The sequence below is a fragment of the Jaculus jaculus genome, chromosome 7 (assembly GCF_020740685.1).
Source record: "Jaculus jaculus isolate mJacJac1 chromosome 7, mJacJac1.mat.Y.cur, whole genome shotgun sequence".
NCBI lineage: Eukaryota > Metazoa > Chordata > Mammalia > Rodentia > Dipodidae > Jaculus > Jaculus jaculus.
The window spans coordinates 98,587,816-98,608,592 of NC_059108.1; the positions used below are offsets into that span (position 1 = coordinate 98,587,816).

The 20,777-nt window shown below is 38.9% G+C and overlaps 1 protein-coding gene across 4 annotated transcripts in view; it reads left to right on the plus strand.

The window, feature by feature from the left end:
- Positions 1–18,834, plus strand: part of Togaram1 (TOG array regulator of axonemal microtubules 1) — a 108,950-nt gene extending 90,116 nt beyond the window's left edge. For 2 of the 4 annotated variants that reach the window (XM_004649143.2, XM_045155037.1), the window contains exons 18-21: positions 5,021–5,210; positions 9,868–10,087; positions 15,259–15,345; positions 17,701–18,834. In XM_004649143.2, coding sequence (XP_004649200.1) covers positions 5,021–5,210; positions 9,868–10,087; positions 15,259–15,345; positions 17,701–17,966 — 763 coding nt within the window. In that variant the 3' untranslated portion in view covers positions 17,967–18,834. The remainder of the gene's footprint in view (positions 1–5,020; positions 5,211–9,867; positions 10,088–15,258; positions 15,346–17,700) is intronic. The other 2 variants (XM_045155039.1, XM_045155038.1) reach the window with 2 other exon arrangements.
- Positions 18,835–20,777: the final 1,943 nt, after the last annotated feature.

Genomic DNA, 20,777 nt, shown 5'->3' on the forward strand with positions numbered 1-20,777 from the left:
ACCCTGGGATAGAGCGAGACTCTACCTTGAAAAGCCAAAAGGAAAAAAAGAAAAAGGCCCCATCCTTAAACTAACACTTTTCTACCCTCTGCCACTAGAATCATGCAAGATCAGCTTATGATTTATTTTCTCCTTTCCTAATTTGGGAGAGGAGGTTGTTGTTGGTGGTTGTTTTGTTTGTATGTTTTTTTAAATATTTTATTTGCTTATGAGAGAAAGAGGCAGATAGAGAGAATGGGAGTGCCAGGCCCTCCAGCCATTGCAAATGAATTCCAGATGCATGTGACACCTTGTGCATCTGGCTTACATAGGTCCTGGGGAATTGAGCCAGGTTCCTTTGGCTTTGCAGGCAAATGCCTGAACCATTAAACCATCTCTCTGCAGTCCTTTTTTCTTAATCATATATAGGCAAATATGCACTATTTTCTCATTACTTAAGACATTAGTTGTAGGGTTCATAGACGTGTTTCCTTACCATCAGGCCTGCACATAACTAGAGAATCCCAGCTTGTCATGAAGCTGTGGCAGAAGAATTGTTAGTTCAAGGTCTGGTGAGGCTATAGAGTCAGTTCAAGGCTGGTGTGATCCATGTAGGGAGACCTTGTCTCAAAATAAAAAGTAAAAACAAGACAACAACAAAGGGTGGAGGGTGGAAATATAGCTCAGTGGTAGCATGTGTAAGGACCTAGACTCAGATCACTGCATCAAAAAAGTCCGGGCTTAGCAGTTAAGGCATTTGCCTGTAAAGCCAAAGGACCCAGGTTCAATTCCCTAGAACCCACATTAGCCAGATGCACAACGGGGCACATGCTCTGGAGATCATTTGCAATGGCTGGAGGCCCTGGCACACCCATTCTCTCTCTCTCTTTGTATCCATCTTTCTCTGTCAAATAAGTAAATAAATGAAAAAAAATAGGGTTGGAGAGATGGCTTAGCAGTTAAGTGCTTGCCTATGAAGCCTAGGACCCTGGTTCGAGGCTCGATTCCCCAGGACCCACGTTAGCCAGATGCACAAGGTGGCACATACATCTGGGGTTCGTTTGCAGTGGCTGGAGGCCCTGGCGCGCCCATTCTCTCTCTCTTTCTCTGTCTCGCTCTCTCTCTGTCTCTCTCAAATGAATAAATTTTTTAAAATTTTTAAAGAAATTGTTTTTTAATTTTTTTTTTAAATGTAAGTCCATGGGGGCTGGAGAAATGGCTTAGTGATTAAGGCACTTAAGGATCCCAGTTCAACTCTAAGCCAGATGCACAAGGTGGTGCATGTGTCTGGAGTTTGTTTACAGTGGCTGGAGGCCCTAGTGTGCGCATTCTCTGCCTCTGTCTCAGTCTCTATCAATGCATAAGGTGGCACATGCATATGGAATTCGTTTGCAGTGGCTGGAACCCTTAGCACTCCAATTCTCTCTCTCTCTCTCTCTCTCTCTCTCTCTCTCTCTCTCTCTCTCTCTCTCTGTCTCTCTCCCTCTCCCTCCCTCCCTCTCATAAAGAAATAAATTAAATTAAAATATTTTTTAAAAAGTCTTTAGTCAAGAGGTTAAGGTTTTGATTGTGAATAGATGTCTTTTATTTTGTTGCTCTTTTGGATTATGGTCATTTGTTTCCTATCCAAATGTTTAATTTCTGGGGCGGGGGTGAGGATGCTAGGATCAATCCCTTGGCCAAAATATCAAGCAAAACAATAAAAAACAAAAAGATGTCGGCAAAAAAGATGTATGTAAAATTGCCACACTTGATTATGATTAAATTTTAATTCATCACTAGATTTAATTGCTAAAATCATCTATTCAGGGTTTTTATTTATTTATTTTTGTGTGTGTGTGTGTGTGTTTTTCATGTCTTATTATCTCTTTAGTTTTGGTAATACCTTTGGAGTTTCTTCTTTAATACAGGGACTATTTAGAAGGGTACTTAATTCCAAATACTGGGAAATTTTTCCAAATATCTTTATTAATGATTTTGAATTTCATTCTGTCATGTTATTGAATATCTTCTTATGATTTGGGGTTTTTTTAATATAAAATAAAACTGAAAACTAGGTGTGGTGGTGCATGCCTTTAATCCCAGCACTTGGGAGACAGAGGAAGGAGGCCATCCTGAAACTAATTCCAGGTCAGCCTGGCCTAGAGGGAGACCCTACATTAAAAAAAAAAAAGTAAGAAAGAAAGAAACTAGGGCTGGTGGAGAGATGGTTTAGAGGTTAAAATGCTTGCTTGCAAAGCCTAACAACCTGAGCTTGATTCCCCATTACCCATATAAAGCCAGATGCACAAAGTGGTACATGTGTCTGGATTTCACTTGCAGTGGCTGGAGGCTCTGGCATGCTTGTGCTCATTCTTTCTCTCACTCACTCTCACTCTCTCTCTCTTTCCTTGAAAATAAATAAAAATACTTTTTTGTTTTGTTTTGTTTTCTGAGGTAGGGTCCCACTCTAGCTCAGTCTGACCTGGAATTTACAATGTAGTCACATAGTGGCCTCGAACTCTTGGCAATCCTACCTCTACCTCCTGAGTGCTGGGATTGAAGGCTTGTGCCACCATGCCCAGCAAATGAAAATATTTTAAAAACCTTTTAAAAATAATCTTTTTATTTTATGGTTCCTGGGAACTAAAGTGAAGGCCTTGGGCATACAGAGTAAGTACTGTGTCATTTGAGCCTCCCACCCCATAACAGCCCTATTGGACTTCTTTTTTTTTTTTTTTTTGCAAGGTAGGATCTCATTTTACTCAGTCTGACTTTGAATTCACTATGAAGTTTCAGGTTAGCCTTGACTTCGTGGCAGTCTACCTCTGCCTCCTGAGTGCTAGGATTAAACTTGTGTGCCACCATACCTGGCTCATGCAGTTCTTTTTTTTAAATATTTTGTTTTTATTTATTTATTTGTTTGACAGAGAAAGTGAAAGAGAATGGGTGCACTAGAGCTTCCAGGCACTGCAAACTCCAGATGCATGTGGCCCCTTGTGCATCTGGCTAAAGTGGGTCCTAGGGAATCGAACCTGGGTCCTTTGGCTTTGCTGACAAACACCTTAACCACTAAGCTATGCCTCCAGCCCTCATGCAGTACTTTTAAATGTATTGAGACTTGTATGATTTAGTATGTGTTTAATCTTAGTGATCATATCTACTTGATAGAATGTGTATTGTGTTCCTCTTATGTGACAGTCAAGTCTCATATCCTCACTGATTTTTTTTCTATTTGTCCTGTGAGTTGGTAAGGTAAAAGTACTCACATCCTCAACTCTATTTGTGATTTTTTTAATATACTTTCAGTCCTACTACTTGGCTTTGTATGTTTTTATATAATATAGTTAGTTTCAAATTCATACACAATGGAGCCCAGCATGATATGCTTGTAATCTAGTACTAGGGAGGCTTGAAATATAGTACAGGTGTATCAGGAGTTTGTCAGCCTTAGCTACAGTCAGTTTTAGAATACTTTCACCACTACCTCTCCCAAGCTCATCTTCATTAGTTGTCACTCCCTGTTTCCATGCTGCTTTCAATAAAGCCTAGTTTAGAGATCAGTTTTAGTAATTAGATGGCTTCTCACAGTATTTTTTTTTTTTTTCAAGGTAGGGTCTCACTCTAGCTCAAGCTGATCTGGAATTCACTATGTAGTTCAGGGTGGCCTTGAACTCATGGTGATCTTCCTACCTCTGCCTCCTGAGTGCTCAGATTAAAGGCATATGCCACCATGCCCAGCTCCAAGGTATTTTTTTGATGTGTCATAAAGGCCTCGAAAATAAATTTAATTTTCTACTTTGCTCATTGCATAGAATAATTATTTCACAAAGTAACCTCAAAAGTAATGATAAATTTACATAAGCAAGTTAAAACTAATAACAAGCCACATGTGGCAGCATACACCTTTAATCTCAGCACTCAGGATAATAGAGTTAGGAAGATTGCTTTGGGTTTGAGGCCAACCTGAGATTATGTAGTGAATTCCAGGACAGGAAGGAAGGGGAAAAGGCAGAAGGGAAAAGGAAAACAAAACAAAACAAGAAAGAAAAGAAAAGAAAAAGATTGCTTACAGAAATTGACTGTTGATTGATATCTAGTTACCAGAATGGGTTGAACCTCTTCAGAAGAAAAGTAATAGCATACCTAAGACTGCTGTCTTTAAAATGGCCTGTCTGCAAGATTGGTCTTTGGCTGATATCAGAAATTAGAATTTCAAGAGGATTCCTACTGTTAACTCATTAATAAGATCACTTTCTGTGCCTAAGTTGTTTGAACATATCAAATGGCTTATAGACAAAACTTGCTTTCCTTCTGGGAGTCTACAGTTTTTGTTATCTTAGGCAGCCAGTGCCTGTGTAACCACCTCCCAGCAAAAATCATAGAAATAGTCTTTAATAATCTTCCTTGTTAGACACCATTTCACACATGTTGTCAGTGCTAAAGAGGTGAGATGTTCTGTGGGACTGTCCTAGGAAAGGACCCCTGGAAACTTGTACCTAGTGTCCTCCACACCTGCACCCATGTATCTTTTCATCCTCCTGATATTCTTTGGTATCTTTTATCTGTATTAAATCTTAGCCAAAAGTAAAGCTGTACTGACTATATATGAGTAAAATATACATGAGTAATACCAGCAAATCATCAAACCTAGAGACATCTTGGGAGTCCCCTACACAGGTAGTATGGCTATGGGGTACATTCTTCATAAAGTTTTAATTTTTCCTTTCTTTCCTTAAATATTTTGATTTGTTAGTAGGTATGGAAGGAGGGAGAGAGAGAAAGAAAAAAAATGTGGGGGTGAGGTATCTAGGTGTACCAGAGCCTCTTGCCAATGTAAGCAAATTCCAAACACATGTGCCACTTTGTGCATATGGTTTTAGGTGAGTAGTGGAGAATTAAACCCTGGGTAGCAGGCTTTGCAAGCAAGTGCCTTCAACTGCTGAGCCATCCCCCCAGCCCTGTTTCATAAAGTATTGAAAAAAATAATTTATAATAAGAATTTTTTACTTATGGTTTTTGTAATAAAGTGAAAATGAAATTTTCCTTTCTTTCGTTTTAGAGAGGTAACTGAAGTTCATGAAGTCCCCAGAAAATCAGGTCCTCGTAATTCCTTAGAAAGTGCTGAGTACATTAAAGTCATAACAAGCTTATTAAATGCAAAAGACTTTCGTGACCGTATTAGTGGAATTAAACAACTTTTATCAGATACTGAAAATAATCATGAGCTTGTTGTTGGGAACATTGTGAAGGTAAGGATCTATCAAAATTAATTGTTTGTTTTTTCAGAGGTAGGGTCTCACTATATAGCCCACGCTGACGTGGAATTTACTATGTAGTCTCATGGTGGCCTCAAGCTCACATTGATCCTCCTACCTCTGCCTCCGGAGTGCTGGGATTAAAGGCGTATACCACCATGCCCAGCTCAAAATTAATTTTCATATGTAATCTATGGCAAATAAAAAAAGTTCATTAGGGGGCTGGAAAGATGGCTTAGCAGTTATGGCGTTTGCCTGTAAAGCCAAAGGATTCCAGTTCAATTCTCTCGGACCCACATAAGCCAGATGTACAGGGGTCACATGCATCTGGAGTTTGGTTGCAGTGGCTAGAGATCCTGGTGCACCCATTCTCTCTTTCTTTCTCCCTCTCTCTATCTGCCTCTTTCTCTCTCTCAAATAAATATTTTTTTTAAAAAAGCTCATTAGTATAGAAATTTTATGTAGGTATATATGTATTTGTTTGAGAGGAAGGGGAAATGGATATGACAGGGCCTCCTGCCACTGCAAATGAATTCCACTTTGTGCATCTGGCTTTACTTGGGTACTGCAGGATCAAATCTGGGTATCAGGCTTTACAAGCATGTATCTTTAACTACTGAACCACCTCTATAGACCTAGTATAACAGTTTTTAAGTGTTACGATTTTTTTTTTTTTCAAAGTAAAAAGGCTGACTTGAACTTACTCTGTAGTCCCAACCTGGTCTTGAACTCACAGTGATTCTCCTGCCTCTGCCTGCCCAGCTCAGGGATTAAAGGTAGGTGCCACCATGCCCAGCTAAAGTGTTAAAATAAATTTAGTAAGAAAAATGAAATACTTAGGTTTTGCTGTGTTAAAAGTGTGCTGGGTGGATTTTCCAGCTCTGGAATCCCCTTCTCATCAAGATCTCTGTTCTCGCTGCTTTCCTTACCTTTAACTTTGAAGTAAATTTTATACTTTAAAATTAGTAAGGACTGGAGAGGTAGCTTAGCAGTTAAGGTGCTTGCCTGCAAAGCCAAAGGACCTAGGGTTGACTTCCCAGGACCCATGTAAGCCAGATGCACAAGGTATCTGAAGGTATTTGCAGAGGATGAAGGCCCTGGCGCATCCATTCTCCCACTATCTGCCTCTCACACACTCTCTCTTTCTCTCTCAAATAAATAAATTAATTAAATAGAATAAAAAGAATTAAGTAAATCATGGAAGTTGTTAATATAAAAAAATTGAAAAAAAAATAAGCCAAGCATGGTGGCATACATGTTTAATCCCAGCACTTGGGAGGCAGAGGTAAAAGGATTGCTGTGAATTAGGTGCAAACCTGAGAAACATAGTGAATTCCAGATCAGCCTGAACTAGAGTGAAACCTTATCTCCAAAAACCAAAAATAAATAAATAAATAAGCAGGCATGGTGGCACACACCTTTAGTGCCAGTACTCAAGAGGCAGAGGTAGGAGGATTGCCTTGGGTTAGAGGCCAACCTGAGACTACATTGTGAATTCCAGGTCAGCCTGAGCTACAGTGAGACCCTACCTCAAAAAAACAAAATAAATAAGTAAATAAATGACAACTTAAAAGTAATAGGAGTATTTGCATGTAGTGGCACACCCTTGTAATCCCAGTACTTGGGATGCTGAGGTAAGGGGATCACTATAGGTTTGAGGCCAGCCTGGACTATCTAGGTCAGCCTGAACTAGAATGAAACCCTGCCTGAATCTCCCCTGAAAAAAGTAGAAAGAAAATAAATCATTTCTGTGAATCATCCCATGAGTTAATAAGCTCTGTTCCCAGAGTTCTCAGAACCTGGTATTCAATAATATATCTTGAATATTTGTTAGACATTTTAAAAAATAAGGACTTGGGACTGGAAAGATGACTCAGTGGTTAAAGCGCTTGCCTATAAAGCCTAATGATCCAAGTTCACTTCCCTAGTACTCTAGTACCCACATAAAGCCAGATGCACAAAGTGGCTCATGTATCTGGAGTTTATTTGCAGTAGCTAGACACCTATCCTCTCTCTGTGTGTCTGTCTCTCTTGGCTTGCAAATAAATAAATAATAAAGTATAAAAAATAAAGCTTTTTAAAGTTGGGCATGGTAGCACATGCCTTTAATTCCAGCACTAGGGAGGCAGAGGTAGAAAAATTGCTTTGATTTAGAAGCAACCCTGAGAACTACAAAGTGAAGTAAGACCCTACCTTGAAAAACCAAAAATAAATAAATAAATAAATAAAAGATTTAAGAGCCTTGGATTGCTTTACTATAGATATTTAAAACTTGATTCACAGCAATCCTCCTACTTCTGCCTCCCTAGTTAAGTGCTGGGTTTAAAGGTGTGGGCCACCACACCCTGTGTGTGTTAGAAATCCCTATAAAAAGAAATCTCTGGGGCTGGAGAGATGGCTTAGCAGTTAAGCGCTTGCCTGTGAAGCCTAAGGACCCCGGTTCAAGGCTCAGTTCCCCAGGACCCACATTAGCCAGATGCACAAGGGGGCGCATGCGCCTGGAGTTCGTTTGCAGAGGCTGGAGGCCCTGGCGCGCCCATTCTCTCTCTCTCCCTCTATCTGTCTTTCTTTCTGTGTCTGTCACTCTCAAATAAATAAATAAATAAATAAATAAATAAATAAATAAATAAATAAATAAAAAGAAATCTCTGTATTCATATATCCACCTTGAGATAAGAAGCAAGACACAGAGCCCGGTGTGGTGGTATACACTTTTAATCCCAGAGCTTGGGAGGCAGAGGTAGGAGGGTCACTGAGCTCGAGGCCACCTTGAGACTACATAGGTGAATTCCAGGTCAAGCTGGGATAGAGTGAGACTCTGTCTTGAGCCCCTCCCCGCCCCAAAAAAAGGAAGACATGGAAATACTAATTATTAACTAGTATTAATTAATGTTTGTGGTATCATGTCATAGATTGCCTATGTTTTACCAGAATTTACTTCAGTTAATTCAATTAGTAAGTTATTAATGAAATTACATTTTGAGATGGCATGTGAATTAAGCTTGGCAAACATAACTACTTCTTTTTTAGTATTTTTAATATTTTATTTCTATTTATTTATTTATGTGATAGAGAGAGAGAGTGAGAAAATAGGCACTCCAGGGCCTCCAGCCACTGCAAATGAACTCCAGACACATTTGCATTTGGCTAATGTGGGTCCTGGGGAATCGAACCTGGGTCCTTTGGCTTTGCAGGCAAACTCCATCTTAACCACTAATCCATCCCTCCAGCCCTTTTTAAAATATTTTTATTTCTATATTGGACAAAGAGTAGGGGAAAGAGAGAGAATGGCAGATAGACTGGGCACGTCAGGGCCTCTAGCCACTGCAAACAAACTCCACACATATGCGCCACTTTATGCATCTAGTTTACGTGGGTCCTGGGGAATGGAACCTGGGTCCTTTGGCTTTTCAGGCAAGCTCCTTAACTGCTAAGCCATTTCTCCAGCCCCCATAACTACTTAACTCCAGTGAGCCATTGCTAATATCTTTTATTTTTATTTATTTATTTATTTATTAATTTATTTATTTATTTATTTTTGCTAGTATCTTTTAAATATAAGCAAATCTCTTAATTAAACTTTTTTGTTGTTCTTGCTTCCCCCTCAATCACCCCAGGTAGGGTCTCACTCTAGCCCAGTCTGTCCTGGTACTTACTCTGTAGTCCCAGGCTGGCCTCAAACTCACACTCCTACCTCTGCCTCCCAAGTGCTGTGATTAAAGGCATTTCCATGCCCAGCTTCAGTTAAACTTTTTGACATGAAAAATACTAAATAAATAAACATCAAAAATTATTCATTCCTTTGCTTAGATTTGTGCTTCAGCCGCCTCACCTGATTACAGTCTTATTTAACATTCATTCACTTTATATCTTGAGTTGATGAAGCTAAGGACTCTGAAGAGTAAGGAGAAAGTTAAATTATCAAATTTAAAAATAATAGAGACTTATATAAAAGGGTTGGGAATGTTGCTCAGGTGATAAAATACTTACCCAGCATGTATAAAGCTCCCTCGGTTTGATCACTAGCAACCTATAAACTGGACGTAGTAGTACATACTTGTAATCCCAGCATTCAGGAGATGGAAGCAAGAGGATCAGAAGTTCAAGGCCAGCCTGAGCTACATGAGACTTTGACTCAAACATAACTCTGGAGCAATATATGTGGCCCAGTGGTAGAGCACTTGCCTAGCATACATAAAGCCCTGCGTTTGTTCCGTAGTTGTGCAGGGAGGAAGAAGAAAGTAAAAGAGTATATCTAAGATTGCCCTCACAACCCTAAACTGAAACCACATCAAAGCTCTACAGTACAACTTATCTGCTTCTGCTTTGAATCAAGACAAAATAGACCCTTTGCTAACCAAGCCAAACTATAACTTCCAGGAGATAGCACAATTATGTTTCCAGCAAATTAGTGCCACATTTATAGCCTTAGCTAATTAGGACATGTTTTGGAATGAATATTGAAAGCCCTGTCTTTTTGATACAAACTTTTTCAAAATTCAAAATTTTATATAAAGTTCTTACTAAATTCTAGTTAAATAGGATGCTATGTGTGAGTTTTATAGAGAAATAACATGAGATGGCAAAAGAATTCAAACATAATAGGTATAAATATTGTTTTGCCTTAAATAATTTACCTATTTATTTTCAGATCTTTGATGCTTTTAAATCTCGACTTCATGATTCTAATAGTAAAGTAAATCTGGTGGCTCTAGAAACAATGCATAAGATGATCCCTTTACTCAGAGACAACTTATCTCCCATAATCAACATGTTGATTCCAGCAATTGTGGATAACAATCTGAACTCCAAGAATCCAGGCATCTATGCTGCTGCCACCAATGTGGTTCAGGCCCTGAGTCAACATGTAGGTAAGAAGCCTTACATTGCACTCTTAATTATTTTCTCTTCATCTTCATGCTTTTTTTTTTTTTTTTTTTTTTTTTTTTTTTAGTTCTTCAAAGTGAGATTTATTATTCTCATAGAGAGAAGGCAACCAGGGCTCCTACAGGTTAAATATGGTCCAATACTGCCTATCCAAAGGAAGGCATTGGCTGGAATTGAGGCACTATTATCAGAGTACAAAATACAGCATGTTCCCTATCAGCATGACTCATAGTCATTTATTTTGTTTTCATGAAAATGGTTCTTCTCCTTCTGGAACTGAATTTTCAGTCATGAGAGGGGATGCTCCATTGTTATGCAAGAACACAACGGCATGATCAAGAGTGTCACATGGGTTTCTTCAACAATGTTCTTCAATAACGTTGACCACAGGCTTAAAGACTTAGAGATGTCTTGGTCAAAATAGAAGTTTTAGGAGTAGACAGATGACTCAGAGGCAAGCACAGGGGCTTGAGGAGGCCTGTTATCACTTGAGTTCAATTCCATAGCACCAAGTAAAAAGCTGGGCATAGCCATGCACACCTGTAACCCCAGTTCTGTGGGGAGTAGAAATCGGAGAATCACTGGGGTGTGCAAAAATGACAAGTACCAGGAAAAAAAAAAAAAAAAGACAAGTACCAAAACCAGTATGATACTCTGTATCAAGGAAATATACAAGGAGCGATAGAGGTAGGACACCCAAACGTTCTCCTGTAGCCTTAACAAGTATGCACAGGACACGCATGCCCCCCCATACATGCATACAGGATGCACACACCATACCACCACACCACACATACTACTATATACACACTCAAAAAAGAAAGAAAGAAATCCTCTTTGGTTCAGACATATATGTCCTTCCTTCTTTCCTTCCTTCCTTCCTTCCTTCCTTCCTTCCTTCCTTCCTTCCTTCCTTCCTTCCTTCCTTTCTTTCTTTCTTTCCTTCTTTTTTGTAGCCAGGCTTGCTATAATGGGAGGAAAAAACATCACACTCATTCAAATTTGGTTGAAAGTGCAGCTCTCACTAACCAATCCTAGCCACTTGGGTACATTCCTTAATGGTACTGGGCCTCAGTTACCTCATCTTCAGAAGAAGCAGGTAATGTTCTCAAAAGCATAGAGTTGCTGAAGAGTGAGCAAAAGGGAAAGCACACTGAGTTTAGTGTTTGGCAGATAGTTGGCATTTGGTCAATGATAATTACTTTTCCTTCCCCACAACTCTATTTGAGTCTTTGCATACCATCCCCAGACTACTAGAGATGATTTCTAAAGATAACACTGTCAATGGCCCTTGTCCAAAAGAACTCTCACAAATAGGATTTCCAGAGCACAGGGAATCTTCATGCTTTTTAAAACAATATTTTATTTATTTATTTATTTATTTATTTATTTATTTATTTATTTATTTGAGAGATAGAGGCAGATAGAGAGAGAAAGGGTGGGGGAGAGAGAATGGATAGTCCAGGGCCTTCAGCCACTGCAAACAAACTCCAGAAACTTGTGCCACCTTGTGAATCTGGCTTTACATGGGATCTGAGAATTGAACCTGGGTCCTTAGGCTTTGCAGGAAAGTGCCTTAACCGCTAAGCCATCTCTTCAGCCTAAATCTTCATGCTTTCTGATCCCACATATTTTTATGCCTATATGTTGAAATAGTCAATATTTGCCTTTAATAGTGTCATAACTTTTTTATTTTTACTGATTACATATTGCCCTATTACATGACCTTTCTCTTACTTTATCTTGGAGCTCTTTTTTAGGGGGGAGGGATTGGTTTTGGTTTTTTGAGGTAGAGTTTCACTCTAGCCCATGCTGACCTAAATTCATTATGTAATCTCATGGTGGCCTCAAACTCACTTCAATCCTCCTACCTCTGCTTCCCAGGTGCTGGGATTAAAGGTATGCACCATGAGGCCTGGCTGTCTTGAGCTTTTAGTTCTCTTTTTCTATCTCAACCTCACATCTGATATGAAATTAAAAATGGATCATAGATTTAGATGTAAAATACTTCTTTAATACATTTGTAATATAACATGAGAAAATACTCTGGACATCAGACATTGGTGACATTTTAAGGATGATTCCAAAAGCATGATCTGTGTAAGTCATTAAAGTGGACTTCATTGAAAAATTTTAAATTTACTCTGCAGGAAACTGAATTAAATAGATAAATAGAAGAGCTCTAGACTGAGAGATGTTTGCAAACCACATATCTGACAATAATTTATGTAAAGAGAATATATAAAGAACTCTCCAAACTCAACATTAAAATAAATAACTCAAATACAAAAGCAGGGAAAGACGTGCAGAAACATTTCACTGAGGGCAAGTAGGCATATGAAAAGATAGTCACCATCATGTTGCATGTGGGAAATACAAGTGCAGATGAAGACAATAGTGCTTACACAGGAATTAGAATAGTTCAAAGAAAATTGACCCTACCAAATGTTCATGGTGTGTAGAGTACATCGCTTTCTCATACATGTCCCATGAGAATGTAAATGAAACAGTCGAGCCATTCTAGAAAATAGGAGACACAGTGTCTAATCCATCATTTTTTTTCTTGGATAATTATCCCAGAGAAATGAAAAATCAAAACTATGCAAAAAGCCACACACAGCCAGGCATAATAACACATACCTTTAATCCCAGTGCTCTGGAGGCAGGATTACTATGTGTGTGTTCAAGGCCAGCCTGGGACTACAGAGTGAGTTTCAGGTCACCCTAGGGTTGAGTGAGATCCTACTTGTAAAAAAAAAAAAAAAAAAAAACTGAACACAGTTATTAGTGCAGCTTTGTTTAAATAAAATAGCTAAAACTGGAAGCAGTTCAAATATCTTTGAAGGAGTGAATGGTGAAACAAACATACAGTGCGTATGATTCCATTGTATGTTGCTAAGGTGTACATTGTATGTATACCTAAGGCTAGGTAACCAATAAAGAAAAGGTTTATTTGTCTACCCATTTTTGAAGCTGCTAGTTCAAGCAGCATGGTGCTAGTTCAAGTGGAAAAACCCTAAGATGCATCACAAGGTGGGAAGTAGAAAGAGAGAGGTTATATAGTAAAACAGGAAGCCAAAGTGAGTTCTGAGAGGGGCCAAAATAGCTTCCTACTATACCATATCTCTGAAGTGTTCCTCCACGTCTTAGTATCACCATACTGGGGAACAGGTATCCCATACTTGAACCTTTGTCATACACACTCATACCATATCAGAGCCATTATATATTCATATTAGGGAATGCTATTTAGCAATAAGAAGGAACAATTTACTAATACTTGCATTGGTTTGTATAGCTCACAGAGACATTGTGCTACTGAAAAGCTACTTTGTAAAGATGATATCCTGTATTTATTATATTTGTTCAACAATTTCAAAATGACAAAATTACTGACATAATGAACAGAAAAGTGGTTGCCAGCACTTAAGGGTAATAGGGAAGTGAGTGAGAATAAATATTTTTATGGGCTCAGGGATGGTTTAGTGTTTAAGGTACTTTCCTGCAAAGCCAAAGGGCCCAGATTCAATTCCCCAGGACCCACGTAGGTCAGATGCACAAGATGGTACATGCATCTGGAGTTCATTTGCAGCGGCTGAAAGCCCTGGGATGCCCATTTTCTCCCTCTCTCTCACTCAAGTAAATAAAATAATTTTTTAAAAAGCTTTAAAAAAAGAAAAGAAAGGGAAAGAATAAGTATTTTTATAATTTAGATCTTAAATGCACCTAAACAGCCCTCCTATTGAAGGCTTAGTTCCCAGCCCGTTGTACTATCTGGAGGTGGTAACCTTTAGAGAAAGGTGAGACCTAGTAGAAGAAGTAAGGTCATTGGTTCATGCCCTTGAAGAGAATACTAGAACCCTGCTTCTCTTCCTGTCTCTCTGTTATGAGTGAGCAGTTACCTCCCCTGCACACTCCCTCTAGGATTTACTATGCTGCCATGATCCCTAAGCAACAGGGTGAGCACGCAACTGTGGACTGAACTGAAACCATAAGCCATTTCAAAATAAACCCTGCTTCCTTTTAAGTTGATTCTCTCAGGTGTTTGGTTACAAGAACAGTCACTATATAAAAATAAAATTTGGCTAGGTGTGATGGTGCACGCCTTTAATCTCAGCACTCAGGAGGCAGAGGTAGGAGTTTGAGGCCACCCTGAGATTACATAGTAAATTCCAGGTCAGCCTGGGCTAGAGGAGACCCTACCTCAAAAAAAATAAAATAGGGCTGGAGAGATGGCTTAGCAGTTCAGGTGCTTGCCTGTGAAGCATAGGGACCCATATTCAATTCCCTAGGACCCATGTAAGTCAGATGCACAAGGTGGCACATGCATCTGGAGTTCATTTGCAGTGGCTAGAGGCCATAGCATGCCCATTCTCTCTCTCATAAATAAATAAAATATTTTTTAATTAAAAATAAATAAATAAAATTTGGCTGGGTGTGGTAGTGAACACCTTTAATTCCAGCACTTGGGAGGCTGTGGTAGGAGGATCGCCATGAGAGTTTGAAGCTATCCTGAAACTACAGAGTAAATTCTAGGTCAGCCTGGACTAGAGCAAGACCCTACTTTGAAAAACAAAAATAATAATAAAATATAATTTGCCATGCAAATTTAACATTTAAAATATGGAGAATTATAAATAGTAATTATGTAATTTTTTAAAAAATTTATTTATTTATTTGCAGAGAGAGGGAATGGGCACACCAGGGTCTCTTGCCACTGCAAATGAACTCCAGGGACTTGTGCCACTTTATACATCTGGTTTACATGAGTACTGGGGAATTGAATCTGGGTTGTTAGTTTTTGCAGACAAGCACCTTTAACTACTGAGCCATCTCCCAAACACCAAATATATAGGGTTTTTTTGTTTTGTTTTATTTTGGTTTTGGTTTTTCAAGATAGGGTTTCACTCTAACCTAGCCCAGGCTGAACTGGAATTCACTATGTAGTCTCAGGGTGGCCTCGAACTCATGGCAGTCCTACCTCTGCTTCCCAAGTGCTGGGATTAAAAGCATGAGCCACCACACCTGGCCCAGATACGTAGTTTTTAAACTTAACACATTTATATCCTAGAACTGATTTCTTTTTCCTTTCATGTAATAGAAGATAACTAAGATCTCATTTTTCTTAAACATATTTTTCTCTTTTTTTGTTTAGACAATTACTTACTTCTACAGCCATTTTGCACAAAAGCTCAGTTTTTAAATGGAAAAGCAAAACAAGATATGACAGAAAAACTTGCTGGTAACTACTTTAAAATTATAATTTATTAAGAAATATATTTTAACCTAAATTTTATTGTCATTTATTCATTATGCATAGTGATTAGTTGATGGCATGAAGACACTGTCATATAACTGTCATGGAATTTGACCATATTCACACCCACCCTTCCCTCTCTTCCCCAGTCCTATTTGCTCCCCAGGCTCACTTTTTTTTTTCATGCCCTATAGACATATACAATTCTGTGTATGTACGTGTATAATTCTATGTATATACATGAAATCTAGGATACACGGATGAGAGAACACATGCAATACTTGTTTTTCTGAGTTTGGTTTACTCCTCTCAGGATGATGTGCTCCAGTTGCATCCATTTTTCTTTTTTTTTTTTTTGGTTTTTCGAGGTAGGGTCTCACTCTGGCTCAGGCTGACCTGGAATTCACTATGTAGTCTCAGGGTGGCCTCGAACTCTCAGCGATCCTCCTACCTCTGCCTCCCGAGTGCTGGGATTAAAGGCGTGCGCCACCACGCCCGGCTTGCATCCATTTTTCTACAAACCATTATTTGTTCTAAATTAAAGTGATGGATATTTCTATTTAACTTTTGGATAGCTACCAATTCAAGATTATTATCTACAAAGTTGAAATACATAATGTCATAGTCTACAAGAGAACCTTCAAAAGAGTTCTGGAGCGAAGGGTGTAGTCAGTTAATAGAATGCTTGACTCACATGCTGAGGCTCTGGGTTTCATTCCCAGTACTGCAAAAATTTTAAAGCCATGCGTAGTGGTGCATGCCTTTAGTCTCAGCACTTACGAAGTAGAGGTAACAGGATTGCTGTGAATTTGAGGCCAGTCTGGAACTACAAGAGTGAGTTCCAGGCCAGCCTGGGCTAGAGTGAGACCCTACCTTGAAAAAAAAAAAAGGATCCGGGCATGGTGGTGCACATCTTTAATCCCAGCACTCAGTAGGCAGATGTAGGAGGATTGCTGTGAGTTTAAGGCCACCCTGAGACTCCATAGTGAATTCCAGGTCAGCCTGGTCTAGAGTGAGACCCTACCTTGAAACACACAAAAAAAAGTAAAAGTAAAGGAAGAATTCTATTCTTTTTTATATTAATTAAAAATATTGAGCTGGGAGCTGGGCTTGGTGGTGCACACCTTTAAAACCATCACTCAGGAGGCAGAAGTAGGAGGATTGCTGTGAGTTCAAAGCCACCGAGACTACATAGTAAATCCCAGGTAACCCTGAGCTAGAGAATCTACCTCGAAAATATAAATATATATATATTGAGCTAGGTGTGGAGACACACGCCTTTAATCCCAGCAATCAGGAGGCAGAGGTAGGAGGATCGTTGTGAGTTCGAGGCCACCCTGAGACTACGTAGTGAATTCCAGGTTAGCCTGGGCTAGAGCAAGATGATAATACATATTACATATATATTATTTATTTGAGAGGGAGAGAGCGCATGAGCATGCCAGGACCTACTGCCACTGTAAATGAACTCTAGACACATGTGCCACTTTGCACATCCAGCTTTATCTGAGCATTGGGTTATTGAACCCCTGCTGGTAGGCTTTGAGATCAAGAGTCTTTAGCCACTGAGTGCTCTCCCCAGCACCTATATCCTTTTTTAAAAGACATAAAGATGAAATATTGATGCTTGTAGAACACCTTCAGTATTTTGTTTGATAAAAGGTCCATGAATTAAACTATGTAAGTTATTCTTTTTCTTTGTTTTTGTTTTTTGTTTTTTTTTTTTTTTTGGTGGTTGTTGTTGTTTTGTTTTGTTCTGTTTTGTTTTCCTGAGGTAGGGTTTCACTCTAGTCCAGACTGACCTGGAATTCACTCTGTCATCTCAGGGTGGCCTCAAACTCATGGTAATCCTCCTACCTCTGCTTCCCGAGTGCTGGGATTAAGGGTGTGCACCAACACGCCTGGCTTGTTATGTTTTATGAGGCAGGGTCTCACTCTATCCAAGACTGACCTGGAATTCACTGTGTAGTTTCAAGCTGGCCTCTTAGTCACAGTAATCCTCCTACATTTGCCACTTGAATGCTGGAATTAAAGGTGTATACCACCACACCCAGATTAAACTATATAAATTATCCTTTCACTATATTTGGAAAATGTTGAGATTATGGGCTTGATTTTTTTTTTCTAACCATTTTGTCTTGAACTAATTGTCATTTTGAACTTCAGTTGAAAAGCTCAATCTCTGGGAAGGAGGTTTCTGCCTGGTTTTTCAAGGACCCTAACTTTGTAGGACAAATGACATAGGGAAGAAGCCTATATGTGGGATGCTTTTTGCATGGCAGACCTTGGCTGTCTGTCCTTTTCTCTGGAACTCTAATTGTCATCCTTACTCCATTTTAGACATTGTCATGGAGCTGTACCAAAGGAAGCCTCATGCCACAGAACAGAAGGTGCTAGTGGTCTTGTGGCACCTCTTAGGGAACATGACGAACAGTGGCTCTCTGCCTGGAGCTGGGGGAAATATACGAACAGCCACAGCTAAGTTATCCAAAGCACTTTTTTCACAAATGGGTCAGAATCTTCTAAATCAGGCTGCGTCTCAACCCCCACACATCAAAAAGAGTTTAGAGGAATTGCTTGATATGACAGTTTTAAATGAACTATGAATTTTTGATGAAATAATGGTATGATGAATAGTTTACATGATGACAAATGAGATGAGACTTTTCCCAAGTTACATTTGAGTGCCTGCATTTCCTGTCCAGTAAATTATGTCAATGGCTATTTTTATTTGCAGCCACGCATATATGTCTCTCTTGCATCAACCCTGCCACTTATAGCCATCACATAAAATTCCATTGTAATTAAGATAACCTAATAGTCATGAAATCTGAGGCACATGGAATGAATTCAGTTTTAATGTTTTTGAGACAAATCCTGCTCATTTGCACTATTCTATAGAAACTGCAACTTGTTGCCCTATATGTACAATTAGATTTGTAATTAAAATATAATTTTTATTATGTAATCATGTTCTGCTATGTCTCATTACTCTGCCTTGTTTTATGATGTGGTGGAAAAGTCATACAGCTATGTTATCACAAAGTTGAGTTTTGTGTGCTATTTGTGAATAACAGGTTTCTGAATCAGTCTGTGAATATGGTTCTGCAGTATTAGCTTGCTATTGCTGCTGCGTTGATATATTTGCTAACTTTTGGGGTTTAATCATCAGCATAATTGTGAAATTTAACAAGATATAATAAAGCATGATGACCAAAGGTTTAAAAAATGTTAAACATTTAAATGCACGTTTAAGAAACGTGTCGAATGTAACTTTCTTATCTTTGTGTGCAGACATTAAATTTTATTTCTGTATGTCCATTGATAAAGGTGTTATTTTGCTGCCCAGTTGTGTAATTCTCAAAAAATAGTGCCAGGTCTTCTATAGTTTTCTCAGAATTCTTGGGCTTACAAGTACTGTATGCATCTTAAAGAAGAAAAGGAATGTTATAAAATAAAGGATTTATTTCTGTAGATGTGTGAAAGGTGTCCTGTTTTTCCAACTTTCATATGATCTGATTAATATAATATTATGGTTAACCTAACAGAAAACCAAGTTAGTCTAGCTTTACAGCAAGTCTGGGCCTCAGTTTTTCATTTCTAAGCTAAGATAGCTAGAGTGGATGGTTTTGGAGGCCTTATCCTATTCTGAAATTCTGTACTCCATGGTCATCTTTTTCAATTCCTGTTTTAATGATCAGCTTTGTAATTTATTTGGCTGCCTTTTAAGAGGGAGTATCTTCCAGATGATATGCATATACTGTATACCTCTAGCTCCGATTTGACTATGTTTTTCTTATTTTAAACCTTTTATTTTTTTTAAATTTTATTAACATTTTCCATGATTATAAAATATATCCCATGGTAATTCCCTCCCTCCCCCCCACACTTTCCCCTTCGAAATTCCATTCTCCATCATATTACCTCCCCATCTCTATTTATTTGTGAGTGTACTTATGTATGTATGGGCACACCAGCATGTCTTGCTGCTGCAAACAAAAGCTATACACATGTGCCTCCATGTGTTTGGAAATTGAACCTGGACCAACAAGCTTTGTAACCAAGCACCTTTAACTGCTGAGCTATCATCCCAACCTTTATATGGCTATTTCTAAAATAGAAAATTTTTTGTATTTATCCACAGCTTCATAAGAAACAAACAAATGAATTAGAGACACATGTACCACTTTGTGTATCTGGCTTTATGTGAGTACTGGGGAGGTGAACCCTGGACAGCAAACTTTGCAAGCAAGTGCCTTTAACTACAGAGCCATCTCCCCAACCCAGGTCTTGATACTTACTATTAGAGATAGCTAAGATGAAAGGAGAGTTGTTATTAGTTACTTTCTTGCTACTGTGAACAGATACCTGACCGGAATCAACTTAGGAAAGCCATATGCACAGGGCAGCACATGTATCTGGAGTCCTCGTGTGCCCATCCCCCCCCCTCAAATAAATAAGTAAAAATAAAATTTTAGAAAAAAAAAAGTAGCTACTCAGGCTGGAGAGATGCCTTAGCAATTAAGGGGCTTGCCTATGAAGTCTTAGGACCCAGGTTCAATACCCCAGTACTCACATAAGCCAGATGCACAAGGTGGCACATGTGTCTTGAGTTCCTTTGCAGTGGCTAGAAGCACTGGCAAACTCATTCTCATTCATTCTCTCTCCCTCACCCCTCCCACCCTTTCTACCAAATAACTACATGCTACTAATGTAACAGTCCAAAGCCTAAAGATGGTATTTAGCCATTTCTTTTTCTAAATTTATTTTTATATGTGTGTGCAGGTCAGAAGACAACTTTGAGGAGGCTGTGCTTCACCTTCCTTGAAACAGGGTCTCAAAGGAACTGCCTTACGTCAAAGAACTTCAGACTCACTGGTCCATGAGCTTCAGTTGACTCTGCCTTGCATTGATGTAGGCATTGGGATCAAAGATGCAGCCACTTGGCCTCTGGCTTTAAGTGGGTGCCAGGGAATTGAATCCAGGTCAGCAGGCTTTCTGAGCAAGTGCCTTTAACTGATGAGCCATCTCCCTAGCCCAGTTATTTCTTGATCCTCAGCAGTCTAGCACTCTACTTGCTTTTGTTTTCTGGGCAGGAAAATGAGGTAAGCAGAAACTTAAAGGCGTTAAAGTAAGTTGCAGGTTTCACAAAGCTGTTTCTTTTAAGATATTGAATGACATGCAAACTTGAAATTTATCCTGCATGTGGGAAGCAATATATTCAAGAGGCTGGAGATGTGTATTTTAAAAAGTAACTAGTAGCATAGAGATAACTGGATGGAGCAGGGCAAAGGTGAAAGCAATGAAATCAGGTTGAAAACAGTAGAAGCACATGTGTGGCAAGTGTATTTCATAGATGTGCCAGTTTTATAATGTCTTTGGAAGATACACAGTTTCAATAAGAAAGACTATGGTGA